This window comes from Octodon degus, unplaced genomic scaffold, assembly GCF_000260255.1.
Source record: "Octodon degus isolate 3935 unplaced genomic scaffold, OctDeg1.0 scaffold00012, whole genome shotgun sequence".
NCBI classification, from domain to species: Eukaryota; Metazoa; Chordata; class Mammalia; order Rodentia; family Octodontidae; genus Octodon; species Octodon degus.
The window spans coordinates 27,876,955-27,891,971 of NW_004524588.1; the positions used below are offsets into that span (position 1 = coordinate 27,876,955).

A 15,017-nucleotide genomic window follows, 5' to 3' on the forward strand; every position below is an offset into this window, starting at 1 on the left:
AATATATTTTGGGAAGCAGCCTCTATCTTCTTGGACCCATGAGTAGACACTGCTTCCTTTGAAATTGAATTTTGGCTATCAAACGGTGGGTCCTGTTCAGATATTATATATTGATTCTAATAAAATGAATCATGTCATGTGTAAATCATTTGAGGAAATAAATTTATTATGCTATTTTTTTTACACTATTACCAGAATTAAATTTGCTGGTTATGTAAAGTATTACAGCAAACTCCTGAGAAAATCAACTTTTCAAAAGATTTTTCCCCTTCACTGTAGACATTGCAGTCTCTGATCACTGGCCCCACCACGTCAGGTCTGTGGGTGCAGACCCTGGTGGTAGCATGTGACAGATCAGAAGTGCTCGCCTCCTGCTGGAAAGCAGAGTCCCTTCGGAGGCCCCCACAAGCCTGGGCTGCCACTCTGGCCCACCTCTCCAAGGCTCCACTATCTCCTAGAGCAGCACTCTGGGGTCTAACCCTTTACCACATGCACTTGTGGGAAACCCTCAGGCAGAACATATATAGCACAATACATATAGCTTGAGGGATCTTTGTATATATTTTTTTGTAGACAAAACTGTCACTAAAGAAGGTTTTAATTTATTCTTACTTTTAAGATTCATAAGTAGAAAAAATGATTAATAAGAGATTTCTAGAATCAATTCTCTTATAAAAATCTCACTTTTATTATTTATTTAAAAATGTTTAGGAGTCATATTACAATTGAAAAGGTTGATGAACAAAACAAAAGAGACCATAAAGCCTAAAAGAACCAGAAATATAATAGTCAACACCATTGTCACTGGATGCCATGGGAAACCTGATTGTAGTGTCAGGAGAATATTTCACTTCTAAAGGGACAGTTTTACAGAGTTTAGTTAGGACACACTCCTCTTAGTTAAATTTACTTTGTAATCCACAAAATTCTGGTTTGTATAACGGACTAACTGAATAAAACTATAACACAATTACATTAAGAGAAAATGCACTGGAAATGCCATTTGGAGCCAGGACTGTAGCTCAGTGGAATACTACCTGCCTCACATTGTGTCCTTGGTCGGAATCTGTAGGAACCCGGAAGGAGAGGAGGGGAAGGAGGAGAGGGGATGTAGGGGGAAGGAGAGAGGAGCAGGGAGAGGGAGAGGCAGAAGGAGTGTGATCTTCAGTGCGTTCACGACTAGAACGCAGGAGAATGCGAGGTAACCGGTTAGAGGTCTGGGCACCTTCTAGCTCCTCGGGCTCCCAAAAGCCACTTCAAAGCTTCAGACCAATTAGTAGCTTAATGGTTAGATGTCTTCCACATCTTTCATGCTAATTCATATTGTATTTCTTATTGATATTGTGTACTAACAATAGTATTGATAACTTAGAGGTTTGTTTCTCAGGTCATATTCCTCTGTATTAATGAATCAGAAAATAGATACTAATTATATAGCCTAGCACCTGGTATTAGGTACTGTGTGAGGTGTATAGGTGTATAGTACATTGCTCTTTCACTACTGCCATTTAGAAATGTTTTATTTCTATGGTTCTTTTCCTAGATGATTAAAGCTAAATGTTAATTTCCAGTATTTGCTAATAAAATTATCTTAACTGTTTTATCGTAATGATTTTATTATCTTAACGGTGTTACAATATTTCAACAATGGATCTTTCATTCATTTCCTTAGATTTTGATGATGACATGATTACAACATCCGATGTTTCGCGATACATTGAAGATCCTGGTTTTGGGTATGAAGACTTCGCCAGAAGAGGAGAAGAGCACTTGCCAACATTCCGAGCTCAGGTATAAGATGTCCTGTATTCAGGAAAATTAGAGAATCCTGTCATTTTAACTGGCAACTATAAAATTGTATATACGTTTACTTCTAAAGAAATCGATAGGACCTTTTTATTTACTCTAGTTTTCAGTCTAAATTGTTCACCTGACAATTATTTCAGCATTTTCCCCTAACACGGTAGAAGAGAACTGCTTTCAGCTTTACTTAGTCTCTTGCATTACCCTCAGTTAGTTGCATACTGGTCATCCATTTTTGAGGAGGCAGAGGGGGTCAAGTGATGCAGTCATGTGTGTAATAAAGCAGTTACAGCAAGGCTACAGCCTTCTAGGACTTCTGTCCCACACCGGCAAAGCACAGCCGCAGGAGGAATGGGGGATCTCCTCAGGAGGGCAGATGTTTGGTTTATTTTATTTTAAAGAGAAAAAACAAAGGCAACACAATAACAAAAAAACAATAAAAATGATACAGAATTTCAAAACAAGATGATAGGAAATTAACTGTTATCTTCACAGTTGCTCAGATTACTGGATTTAAGCATGCAAGAATGATCAGTTAAACATTGACTATTCCTTTTAATAAGCCAATAGAAGTTAATACTATAGTCATCGTAGTTATCCTGTGTGTGTATATGTAAAAGACAGCATATGTTTGAATTAAACATACGTTCACTCCTATTTCAGAGAATCACTTAAATATCCATGTCACTAAGTTTAGTGACACCAGACCAATCTCCTGTGTCACCAATTAGGAGCATCTCCGGGTTTCTGTGGTGTCTTCAGATCCGGGGAACTGTTGCTGCTCAGCTCCTCACCATAGAAGGCGGCCATATTTTATTGCTGCCCTGCCCAGTCCCTGAACCCTAAGAAGAAACATCCACTACTCCAGTACAGACTGATGGGAAGAGTGCTTAATAACACCTAGTAAAGGCACAAGCCTAGAACTGAATTATGAGCATCCTCACTGACTTGTTCTACTACTAGTATTTAGTAAAAACAGTTGAAGTAGAAAATATCCATTTTGCAGTTGAATACATTTTCTTCTTTTAGGACTATACCTGGGAAAATCATGGGTTCTCCCTGGTGAACAGGCTGTATTCTGACATCGGACATCTTCTTGATGAGAAGTTTCGGATGGTCTACAACCTCACGTATAACACTATGGCCACGCGTGAGGATGTTGACACAACCACGCTGCGCCGAGCTTTGTTTAACTACGTTCACTGTATGTTTGGAATCAGGTACGCTTGGTATGCAAACAGCTGTGTACATTTCTAAGTGAAAATTCCAATGTGAGTCTTACATATGTCCCATTTAGGAGTATTCTGGAAGAAAACGTTATGTGGACTTCTGATTTTAAAAATTGGTTTCATTTTATAGAGAAGCATTTTTCTTCTTTGTGAATCTGTTTACTAAGCTTAAAAGCATCAATAATCATTGGAGATAGAATAGAAATCTTGGAAAGTCTTCATATAAGAATAAAATATTCTTTTTGAGATCACTGTAATAAATCCTGATTGTTTGAACTTTTTGAAGGAATGGTCAATAGAGCGTAAGCAAAACTAGTTTGTCCTTGTAAACGTTCCATACGTCACATCGTAAGAATACCGAAGCATGTTAGTCTGCATAAATGAATGGCTGCCACATTTAGAAAAGTGGCATTGAGAGGACGTGAGTAAATGAGGCAAAGAGGCTGAATGGCTCGATCACGAAAGCACTTTCCAGAGCTGCCCTTTCTGAGTGGCGTATCGGACACTTTATAGAGACAGATTTGTAGAGATGACTTTTGCACTTGTGAATGCATTCAACTTGACTATATATTGTGTCCTTTCTCATATGTTATCAGAAAATCTTTACGGAATAAATCAGAATTCAGTTTGTTAGGCAAGTAGTTAAAAGAGCGCCAAAATTCCCTGATCAGTGCACAGGTTACGCAACATTCCGTGTAAGAAACCCTATCTCTGAGCCCTGATATCTCAAATGCTCTGAAATCCTGAAGCTGGCTCCTTCAGATTTTGGAGAATTTAAGTGTTTAGACTGTCAAATTAAGGATGTTTACTGACAGAGTCCATGCAAGTATTCCAGAGCCGGAAGAACTTTGACGTCTGGAGCACTTCAGACGTTTCCTGGTATAAAATAACTGTGCCACATACCCTCCGAGTATACTGGATAATGAATTATGAGAGATCGTTACATTTTAACATACGTACACACATGGTAGCTACTCCTCACAAATGAACACTAGCAGTACTTACGAGACACTTTCATGCTCATCCTGTTTAAAATTACAAGTCTTCCCCCAACTGCAGATCGATTTCCTCTACATAGCACTTCCTGTCCTCTGCATACTGCGTTTATCTTTTTAATTCATCCCTTTATATTCTAATAGAATTTAAGCTATAAGAGATGAGAGATTGACTTTTTTTTCTTTTACTGGTATACTCCACTACCTACAAGAGTACAACAAACGAATAAATATTGTTAGATGACTCTAATGAACTTTTAATATGGAATTAATAGACAATAAATGTCTCCTGGGTACAACTCTAAAAATTATTATTTTTTTATTTTGTCCATGCTAAAACTGTTGTCACCATGCTCATAGGTATGATGACTATGATTATGGAGAAGTTAATCAGCTACTTGAACGAAGCCTGAAGGTTTACATTAAGACAGTGACCTGCTATCCTGAAAGAACTACAAAGCGCATGTATGATAGTTACTGGCGTCAGTTCAAACACTCAGAAAAGGTAACAGTTTCATGACCCTGCATTAGAGCACAGATACATGTTAAGTATTAGGAAAAATGGTGCCTGGTAGTACTAATAAATTGATGCCACTAGGTCAGTGAGATGGCTCCGCGGTTTAAAGCTCCTGCTTAGGAAGCTGGGCAAGCTCAGGGACCAGGGTTCAATCCCCGGCACCACATGCTGTGCCAGCCCTGCCCCCAGGGGGGGCTAAGCTGGCCGCAAAAAATAAATACATAAATAAATAAATGGATGCCATTGAAATTGAAGTGGTATAATTAGCTGGGTTTTAAATTTTTTTTTAATTCAGATTTATTTACTATTAACTGAATTTTGGTTATGTGCTTTGTCTACCATAATGTATAAAGTAAGCTGTAGGCTCAACCTTCCAAAGATTGGATCTAAATACTGATATCTTTAAAGTTACTGGGAAATAGGGCCAGCCAGATAATTCAGCAGATTAAAGTGCCTTCTTAGGCAGAGGCGGGGACCAGGATTTGATCCCCAGTGTGCTGTGTCAGCCCTGCAACCCAGGCACGCTAGAAAGGGCAACTAAGACAGGGCGTGGTGGTGCATGCCTGTAATTCCAGTGCTTGGGAGGCTAAAAACAAGAGAATCACTATGAGTCTGATCTACGTAGTGAGACCCTATAGACCCTGTACCAAATACATAAAAAATAAAATAAAGTTTTTATTGGGCAATTATCCTATCATCCTATTCTTAAAAAACCAAGCCTACTGAGAAACGGTGATAGATACAGTTGTATCTTGGCCCAAAAGGTACAGCCATACAGAGGTTCTTTAACACTAGGTAGCCACCAGAGTTAATGTATTAGAACAATAGTTTTCATCCCAACGTAATAATTTAGTGTTAAGTTAAAGGATCTTTATCAACATCATAGTGTAGAGTTGACTTTACATCCTACACCTTTTAATCATTAAGTCCAGGAATCTCCTTTATATTAGCCTCTAAGCTTGAGAATAAAAGCAAAAGTCTTTCTAGGTCTTCACATTCACTAATAAGGTGTATAGCCTTGACAAAAATGTCATGACATGGGGAACATTTTTTAAAGTCTTCCATAAAATCTCTGTCTTATCACCAGCATCTCTCTTGATGAATCTTTATGCCACATTTATGTGTTTGCCATTTTTCTTCTGTCTGGAAACTCTTTATCAGAACAATATAAAGAGTGATGAAACTATACAGTAAATGTTTAAATTTTTAGAATTACAGTAAAAGATGCATTACCATTAATCCCCCTCATCTCATACACACCTCCCATCATTTTTTATGCTTTCCGAAGCAGTCCTGAAAGTAGGCTTTAATGAAAGGTGTCGTCAAAGTGTATGGTGAATGCTGCCACTGGCGCCATTCAGTGAGGGTAGGCTCCTGAGAATTGATGGTGCTCATGTCCCCTGTTCGCCAGATCTGCACCATGTGACTTCTGAACTTTTCTCAGAGTCAAAATGGACATGAAAGGCAGGCCAAATAGCTCAGCGGATTAAAGCACCCACAAGCAGGCGCAGGGGCCAGGGGTTCAATCCCCGGGCCTGCTGAGCCGGCCCCGCCCCTGGAGTGCCCTGAGACCGCTATTGAGACTGGGTGTAGTGGTGCACTCTTGGGAGGCTGTAAACAGGCGGATCACTAGGAGTCCAATCTAGTAGTGAGACCCTGAACACCCTGTAGACCCTTCGGTAAATATACAAAAAACAAAACCATGAAAGTAAACATTTTGAATTGGTTCAGGACATTGAAGCAGCCGTGACAGTACAGCTGGAGGCGCCCACAGGAGGACTCAGGTTCAGAATGAGGCAGGGGGCGGCAGTGTGTCTGTCACTGTAATAAAGGGTTTTAAATTGAAACACTCACTGAATTCTTCAGTCATACCTTGTACATCCAACAATAAATAAAGTTGACTTTTAGCCAGGAAATACTTTAACTAGAAGGAAGCATAATTTATAGGAAAGTGGGGGAAAGAGATATATCTATGTATATAAGTAAGATGCTTTTGACAACTTTAGTGTGCATTTCTGCTGGTTTGTGTAAAGAAGCAGTTAATGCTTTAATGTGTTTCATGTCCTTTTTTCAATTGTTTGTACTTTTTCTCTTCTTAATTTCTTATACATTCTTTTTCTTTCTTCCAATTTTACATGCATATATCCGATAATACGAATAACTAGTTGGAAGACAACACTATGTATTACAACAAATACTGTGAAATTCATAATACTTTGTTAAGTGAAAATCTGTATCCCTTGTATTTTTCTTAATTCTAATTTTTATTCTCTTTAAAAAATTTATTTTTATAATTGACTTTGCATAATGGATAGTCTAAGAAGACTGCAGGAATATTGTAGATATTATGGGCTGTTTCTACTGCTGATAGAACCATTTTGTACAAACGCAGGTTTGAGTATTCCATTGTGTATGTGCACAGAGAGGCGCAGGCACTCATGTTCCTATATTGTCTGTATATAGGTCAGAGCCTGCATACAAGTCTACTCTGTGAACAACTTGAACCATTTTGCCTATGGTTACTAATCTGGTAACATTCTCGCTTTTTAGGTCCATGTGAATCTACTTTTAATGGAAGCAAGGATGCAAGCTGAACTGCTTTATGCTCTTCGTGCCATAACTCGGTATTTGACCTGAAGGTCACCAGGGACCGTGGCATATATGTGTAAAGACTTCTTCACATACAATTTACATCAGAAGCTGTTTGTGACGTAGCATCCAGATGGTTCACTTCCCTAGCATCAGAGTTGATTTTTGTGTTTGCTCCCCCGGCTGTGATGTGCGATGGTGCGCTTTGTTTTCTCCTGCTGAGCAGCCCTAACGACCACAGAGGTAGTGCCGAGGAGTGCTGCCCGGTGTTGTCTAGAGTGGGGTTCTGGACACCGATTGTACGTCATGACGTGCTTGTTAGTGCTTAACTCAGTGTGTTGGAGTTTGCGTATCTGTGTATTTTGTTCCTTTGCTTTTTAAAAAATAAGGAAAAGCGCTTACAATCTGCTCATGCGGTTGTTCTTCAGATAGTGGAATTCGGCCAAGAATGACCCCTTCTGGCCATTCTGTGATCTTCATGTTGTGTCCTAAATCTGGTAGAGGAAAGGCACGCGCTGTGGAACCAAGCTGCTCCCCGGACACAAAGCTGTGTCCCTAGGAAATTACTGTCAGGCACTGTGTGTTTTCTTATTTGTAGCTTTTTAAAACTGCTATTGGCGATAACATGAACTGTGATGCAACCGTTGTCCACAATTCAACGTGAACTCAATCATGGTGAGTCCTCTAGCAGGCTGCTGAAACGCCGCATGCAGCCTTTCCTTTCTCCCATACACAGAAGGCTCCGTTTCCTACCTGAGATGTACCTGTGGAAGCAGAGCGCGCCGTCCTTGCTGTCCCTGAGGGCGTCCCGGCCACCCAGAGTCACCTGTGACTTGCCCGCCAGCAGGCACAGAGCTGACCGCACAGCCGGACCAAGCACTTGCTCTGCCCACTCTTCCTTTCTCATGGGTTCTCTGTATTACAATAAGCCAAGGACGGCTACTATGTCTGTGTTTTCTTCTGTTAGGCTTTCAGAAGTTACTTTCCACCGTTTTCTTCTTGCAGTAGGCTGAACAGCTTACACGTCAGGCGAGACTGTTTCTGTGCATTAATGTGAGTGAACAACCGAAGAGTGTGCAATATGTCCTGAAAGCACTCGGCCAAGCTCCCGCCGTATCACTGCAGAAGTGCCCTTTTGAACAGAGCCATAAAGAAATTTTACTCAAATTTCTTTATTGCACTAGGCTTTTTTTCTGTTTTACCTTATTGGGGTTGAACAATGTTGTTTTTATGATGCCAAAGCATTCCTTTCCCCAGAAAAATCTCTTTGGACAACTGGTTTTAAAAGATGTCAAGTCACAGGGGAGGAGTATGTGGCCACAAGTCACATGTTTGCGTTGGTTTCTTTCTGCTTGATTAGACGATCCTCAGAGAGCACAACATTACGTGTTTATAGCTTTAATTTGTATTACGTCAGTGAACCAGTGAAGTGCCTAAAGAGATGTTTGCAACTATCCAGTAGGACACAACTGCACTGCTTAAATACTTTTTGATTCATTAAAGGTGACTTGAATTTTACACATATATGATAATTTTTAAAAGCATATCCATTTTTCCATAGTAAATAATATAGTTAAATTTTTCCATTATAGTTGCCACAGAAATTTCATTTTAGACTTATTTGTAGGACTTTCTCTCTCATGAAATAATCATGGGCTAATGTTTCGTTCGGTCGTTTTCCCCTTCTATCTATCATCTGTCTCTAGTACAGTACATTAGGCTGCTTTCCTTTGACTTTGTTCCAGATAGGAAAGCAAAACTGACTATAGACCTATTAATGTAAGGTAGTTCTGTGTTTTGGGATTTGAGGATCTTGCTTGAAGCCTTCCATGAGGAAAAAAATGACTAGTACTTTTCAGGACAGGGTGGTTTATTTAAAGAGATGATTTCAAGAACTCATGCCAAGTCTCTTGCGCTTTCTTTACTGCGTATACCATATGTTGATCTTTTTCAATATCACATTGTATAGATAGATATTTACTACAAGAAAAGTAGTGAAGAGAATGACAGAATACAGATAGCAACATAAAGTCCATTTAATTTCCCGGCTTCAGGACTTTCAAAATGAGGATGTCTTTTATTCTTGTATTTCTATTGTAATTTCTTAATGAATAGCCTATCACTTTGTGCAGGTGAACTGTATTACAGGATGAAAAATGATTTTTATGTATTGAGTAGGAGGAAAATTCTCACAGAACACCACAAGAGCTTTAGACCAAACGGGGAAGCAAGGTATAAGTACAGTGGCCACTTTTGTTCTTTGATTTTTCCCCCAGAAGTAGAAGAAGTTACAGTTATGGAAATGATCAGTGCCTTTAATGGATGTCTCTCCTGGTGAAATTTCTGTTCTGCTCAACAGTGATCCATCTCTTCAGTAATCGGGAGATTAAGTTGGCTTGAAACTAAAAACAAGGTAAAGCAGTGTATTCCCAAGCTGGGGAGGCCGGCCTGGCGAGGCTGGCTGGGCTGAGAGCAGCACACTGCCGTGGGCTGCGACCCCTTTACGTCAGAGGCTGGTCACTAGCTCTCTCTGTCCAGTGCAAACTTGAAACTCCACGCGGCTTGCCAGGGTGGTATTTTTTTTTTCAGAGTATTGAATTTATTATGTAGTAATTTATACTGTAGGTTTTTATATTAAAATGTGATATTTTTAAAAAGCTATCTGATTCAATTGGTATACTGATGTGGTTACATGCTAATCACCTTGGGCTCACACTGTGCCAAACCTCCCTGTGCTCGTCTACGTGAGAAAGCACGTGTGAATGTGAACTCTAATTCCTTACTTGTTTTGTTCAAATTATTCTAATAATTCACTGAAATATATGCTTGAATAATGTGCATTTACCTTGAAATTTCAAGTTTTCCAGCTTGGATGATCCTCCTTTCTCAAATCACCTTAAGAAATAGCAAAATACCCTCCCACATGAAAATCCGTCTGCTCCGTAGCCCACTGGGCCGCAGCAAGGAGCCTCCCTGAGCCCGCAGAGGAGGCCTCTTCGGGTGGACGCAGGTGAGCTAGGGAAGGAGGCTCCTGAGACAAAGCGCTTGCGCCTTTCTGTAACTGGGCGCCGGTCCCAGGTTCGGGAGGGCTGTCCCCGGGCCACTCTTTAGGAGGAATCTGGGGCAGTGTTTGGCCCTGCAAGGCAGAACAGTGCCAAGCTGCTTTTAGGATAGAAAACTAAACATAAGGCTCGTATGAAAACTGATCAAACTTGAACCAGAGCCCCATTTTATTTGTGGTATAATGTCTCCTAAAGATTTTAATGTTTCTAAAGTTTAATATTATTTCAGAGCAACTCTTTCCTTCTTGACTCTATTATATAAAGTTTTTAACCTGAAGTCTTAGACTTCTGTCCCACAGCAAAATAAATTTATCAACAATTAAAGATATATACTCAAAATATTTCACCACCCTTACGGTGTGTGCATGTATGATGGTAAGATTCTTTTTAAACTATAAACAATTCATCGGGGGGGAAAAGCAAATTTCAGTGCATATTATAAAAAGTTTGCACTGCGATAGTAAAGTGAATTTTTTTTGTTTGTTTATGTTGTATTCTAGGGATAATTCTAAATCATTTCTGTGGAAAGCAAGACCTTAAATACTTTTTATCCAATAGATATTTTTTGTTTCATTCAAATAGATGGTCTTGCATGGAGTTAAAAGTATGCAACAATGATGCTATAAAAGTAATATTTATTTTCTTAGTACAATTCAATACTAAACTGAAAGATATGTGGCTCCTCTGTTTAGATTGAGTTTTAAATTATATAATTTGTGTAATCAGAATCTATTCTTGGTGGCCGTCATCCTAAACTGTTTCCCTCGAGCGCTCTGTGGAGACTGAGAATCCGGTTCAGTAGTCCTTCCTCAAAGCAGTACTGTAGTGTGAATGTATTGCTCAGTCCACAGAGCCCAGCTGACCGCTGTACGCGGAGCTCATTCAGTGCTGGTTTGGCTTAGGGAGCTGTGTCAGCTCCAGTGAGACCCTGAAGGCGAGGACCTGGGGCGGGCGGATGACTGCGACAGAGGTGTAGCCAGGAGAACCGTGGAGGAAGGAGCCCTTCTCAGAGGCACGTGGAGCACAGTGTGAGATGGCCGCATTGCTCGGCGTCGGTGCCTGGTGTGCCGGAAGCTCCTGCCGCACTCAGCCCTCTTCCTCTGGCCTGCTTTCTCTTCCTCCAAGTGCCTCGACCTGCTCACTTTAGCTCACCTTCCCTCCCTTGGCCTGTCTTGGTCTGAACACCTCTCACAATCAGAACCGAACATCACCAGCCACCTGCCGGTAGTCACCAGCATTTGCTTTCTGAGTTGCGTCTTCTCCATCCGTGAGAGTCGTGGCTTTGCCCCAGCTCCCTCCACACCCCTCCAGTGCCCCTCTGTACTTCGGCTGCCCTCGCGCTTGCTGCACTTGAGGCATGTCCTTCCCATCCGACGCTAGGCAACATCGTGTGGTCTCGTCCTCCCTACCCTGGGCCCTTGCCCAACTGCCAAAACAGCGCGCTCTCCTCTACCTCACCCCTAAGAGCCGATACGTTCGGAGTATCCAGCCTTTCCATGGCTCACTCTGCTGTGCAGTAATACTACTTCCATATTTTAAATAAGTCATAGAAGATTTTGCCTTTTATCAAAGTAGGAATCTTTATATTTATACATGATACAGAAATTGACTATTTCTACCATGCAGAATTTAGTGTTTAACAAGATTTTTAAAGAGATTAAATTGCCATCTTAACCTGGATCTATATTAGATAATGGATACTAAGGTTAGTCCAAGTTATTTGAATATAAAGTTAAAATTCTCTAGCAATCCAGATTGGTGTGTAGCCCTTTAGTGGAACAGGAAATTTCTGGCATATAAGTGGAGTGATGTTTCAGTTATTTGTTTTATTGGTGGTATTTGGCCTGTGAAACATGTTTCTTGTAAGAGGACATTGATAAGGGTGTTTGGATCAGAAAACACCATTAAAATACACCAAACTGGATCCATAAGGGTTTTCCCAGGTAGACCCCTCCTGCCCCCATCCTACCCTGACCTCACGGAAGGGAGGATCTTCTGTGGGGCGGGAAGAGAATGCACTGGTAGTCTTTATTCCCCTTGCTGCACTTCAGATAGGTTCCAATAACATCGTTAGACACCAAAATGCGATTCTGCCTTTGCAACCTGTGTGCGCTCAGCATTGTTTGAGATTAAACTGCCTGCAGTTGCTAGTGTGGAACACATGCATCCAGAGGTGGCCTTCTGACTTGGAGCCGAACCGCTGATGAGGGCTGTGCATTGATGTGGGCCCTGGCTGTATCTGCATGTCTGCCGTGTTAGCCAGGAGCAGCCCAGCCTGAGCTCAGGCTCCACTCTGAAGGTCCAAAAGTGAACTCAGGCGCCTGTTAAGAAAAAGACTTGGAGACCGAAAGATTTATTCAGTTGTGTCATGCAGTGTGTAGTCTGGCTTTAACCTAATTATGACTACACCACTGCAAGTACTGAAAAAGAGAAAGTAGAGGGGAAAGAAGAGAGTATCTGATCTTTTTGACTGCTTGTAAAAAAACCTTTGAAAGAATCCAGTGCTTACTATAATAAGGCCTTTAGAACAAATGCCCCATTTTATAGTTCATACAACACCATCAAATATTATTAAATCTAAGTATGATAAATTAATTTTTGGTACGAAAATTTTTGCTAAAGCAATCTATTTTCTTGCACCTTTCAAATTACTCTCTTAAAAATGAATATATAATTTCCACAGAAAGAATATTAAAGAGGGAGAAAGAATCTTTAGCCTTTAGCATTCAAATATTATTTGCAGATTCCGGTTAGTTACATATACACATTATGACACAGAAGTAAACTAATAGTGCACCTCTTTCTGGAATTAGGAGTCTACAAATTTTTAGCTGGCACCCCTCAGTCTGGTAAGGAAGGATCAAAAGGTAGCATGAAGGACGTGAGTCAGTTGGGTGGCCAAGAATTTTCTCTTGGAAAGCTGAGAACCTCTTTTCTCCTTTTCTAATCGCTCTGGTTCCTTTAAATAAAAGTAAAATTCAAGTAGTACCGTTGTTCACTAAGGAAATTGATCCAACTTCTATATCTAGTGCAAATATTTTCTTTGTCTTCTCTGGAAAGGACAGTTTTCTTTCTTCTTTCTCTTCACATTTAACTCTTTTAGCCCAAAATAAAACAGCTATTGAAAACAAACCACAAGCCATCCACATGCAACCTGAGCAGATAAATACAAACCCTGTCGGGTCACCGTGGAGTGTGGCCTTGTCTCTTGATTAGGTTCTTCAAGCCTGAAAATTCCTTTCCTGGTCATGGGAGAACTGGATGTGTCCTTCAACTTAGGAAATAGAATTTGACTTGAAAACTTTTTCTTTAATCCTGATTTTGCAGGGCAGCTACATACTGAATGTATATATTAAGACTTTGTAGCTGAATTGCACATGAAATCAGATTGCCAACTTCTTGACTTTCCATTTTAGACTTCATCTAATCCTTATTTGTGAGCGGTATATGTAGCATGCTGTGAAATGTCTATCTCGGTCTTTATCTCTCCTTTTTCTTACTCCATCTCTTCTTTGTGCTTCAATGTCTATCTCGGTCTTTAACTCATCAGTATTAAGGCAGAGCTATGCTTTGCGTTCTTGGGTACTTTCGTGCAGCGTAACGAGAAGCTGTGAGGCTCCGCCTGGTCGTCCTGTGCTTTGTTACTGCAGCGTTTGCCTTGTTTACAAAGCACGTGGCTTTGAACTAACGTAAGGCAGGCGACGTGATCTTTAAGACTGCTCTATGTTACGGTCTCTTACTCTAGATGGTTTTCAATTAGAATAAGCTTTATCAAATAGATCATTGATGCAATTTAGAAGTCACACAGGCTCAGTGTCAGATGGCAGTCTTATCTTTATAGTTTCAGTTCTACAAATAGCAAACTTAATAAACAGCCACTTTAACTTGTCCTGGCAGCCAGACCCTGCTGCAGATACAGTCGAAGGTAGTCGACCTCGCAAGCCTCTTCGCTTCTAGCGCCCTCCAGTGAGTCAGCAGTTAAGGAAATTGTAGAACTGAGAGAGCTTTCAGTATGTAGAACTAGTTTTTATTTTTCCTATGTTGCTGATTTTACAGTTCTGACTAAAGCTGACCGAAGGGATCAGCTTGTATGTAACATTTTGTGCTCTAATGCCTTTTTGGAGGGCTGGGTAACATTTGAACAGCTGTGGAGGGACTATTAGTGAGTCAAGACACACATTTGAAATAAAGAAGTTGTGTATTAACATGTTAATTCATAACTGCACTTTTTATGACATTTTGAAAATCTATTTATAGGTACAGAACAATGGGTTTTGTTAAACTGTATCACATTTATACTTGCAGAAATTTATTTCATTGTTATTAGGAATTTTATTGGTTCAATAAAATTGGCAAAACTGAACTCTCACTTTCTTGCTTTATTTATTTCTATCTATATTGAAGCAGCATTCTTGCGCAGACTTCTGCTTGACTACTGAGACTTGCATTCAAAGACATCAGAATTATATCATTTTCAGACTGGGTGTGGCGGCGTGCGCCTATAATCCCAGCTCTTGGGAGGCTGTAAACAGGCGGATCACTATGAATCTGATCTAGTAGTAAGACCCTGAACAGCCTGTAGACCCTTCCCTGAAATACAAAAAAAAAAAAAAGAATTATGTCATTTTCATCATTTTCCCTAATTTTTGCTGACTCACACTTTCCTTATATTTCTTATAATCACTCATATATATATATATAATATTTATTATATATTTCTTATATATATGATATATACATATGCAGTGGAATATTGCAAAAGTGTGAATTGCTCGAAACATGTCATTGTTCTTACCCTTCAGCATGTTGTGGGGGTGCCAAA

The 15,017-nt window shown here is 40.1% G+C and overlaps 1 protein-coding gene across 2 annotated transcripts in view; it reads left to right on the plus strand.

Moving 5' to 3' along the window:
* The window catches only part of Sesn3 (sestrin 3), a 25,970-nt gene extending 15,870 nt beyond the window's left edge, over positions 1 to 10,100 (plus strand). The window contains exons 6-9 of one of the 2 annotated variants that reach the window (XM_004626163.2): positions 1,673 to 1,791; positions 2,833 to 3,023; positions 4,388 to 4,532; positions 7,095 to 10,100. In XM_004626163.2, the coding sequence (XP_004626220.1) occupies positions 1,673 to 1,791; positions 2,833 to 3,023; positions 4,388 to 4,532; positions 7,095 to 7,181 (542 nt within the window). In that variant the 3' untranslated portion in view covers positions 7,182 to 10,100. The remainder of the gene's footprint in view (positions 1 to 1,672; positions 1,792 to 2,832; positions 3,024 to 4,387; positions 4,533 to 7,094) is intronic. The other variant, XM_023709517.1, reaches the window with a different exon arrangement.
* Positions 10,101 to 15,017: the final 4,917 nt, after the last annotated feature.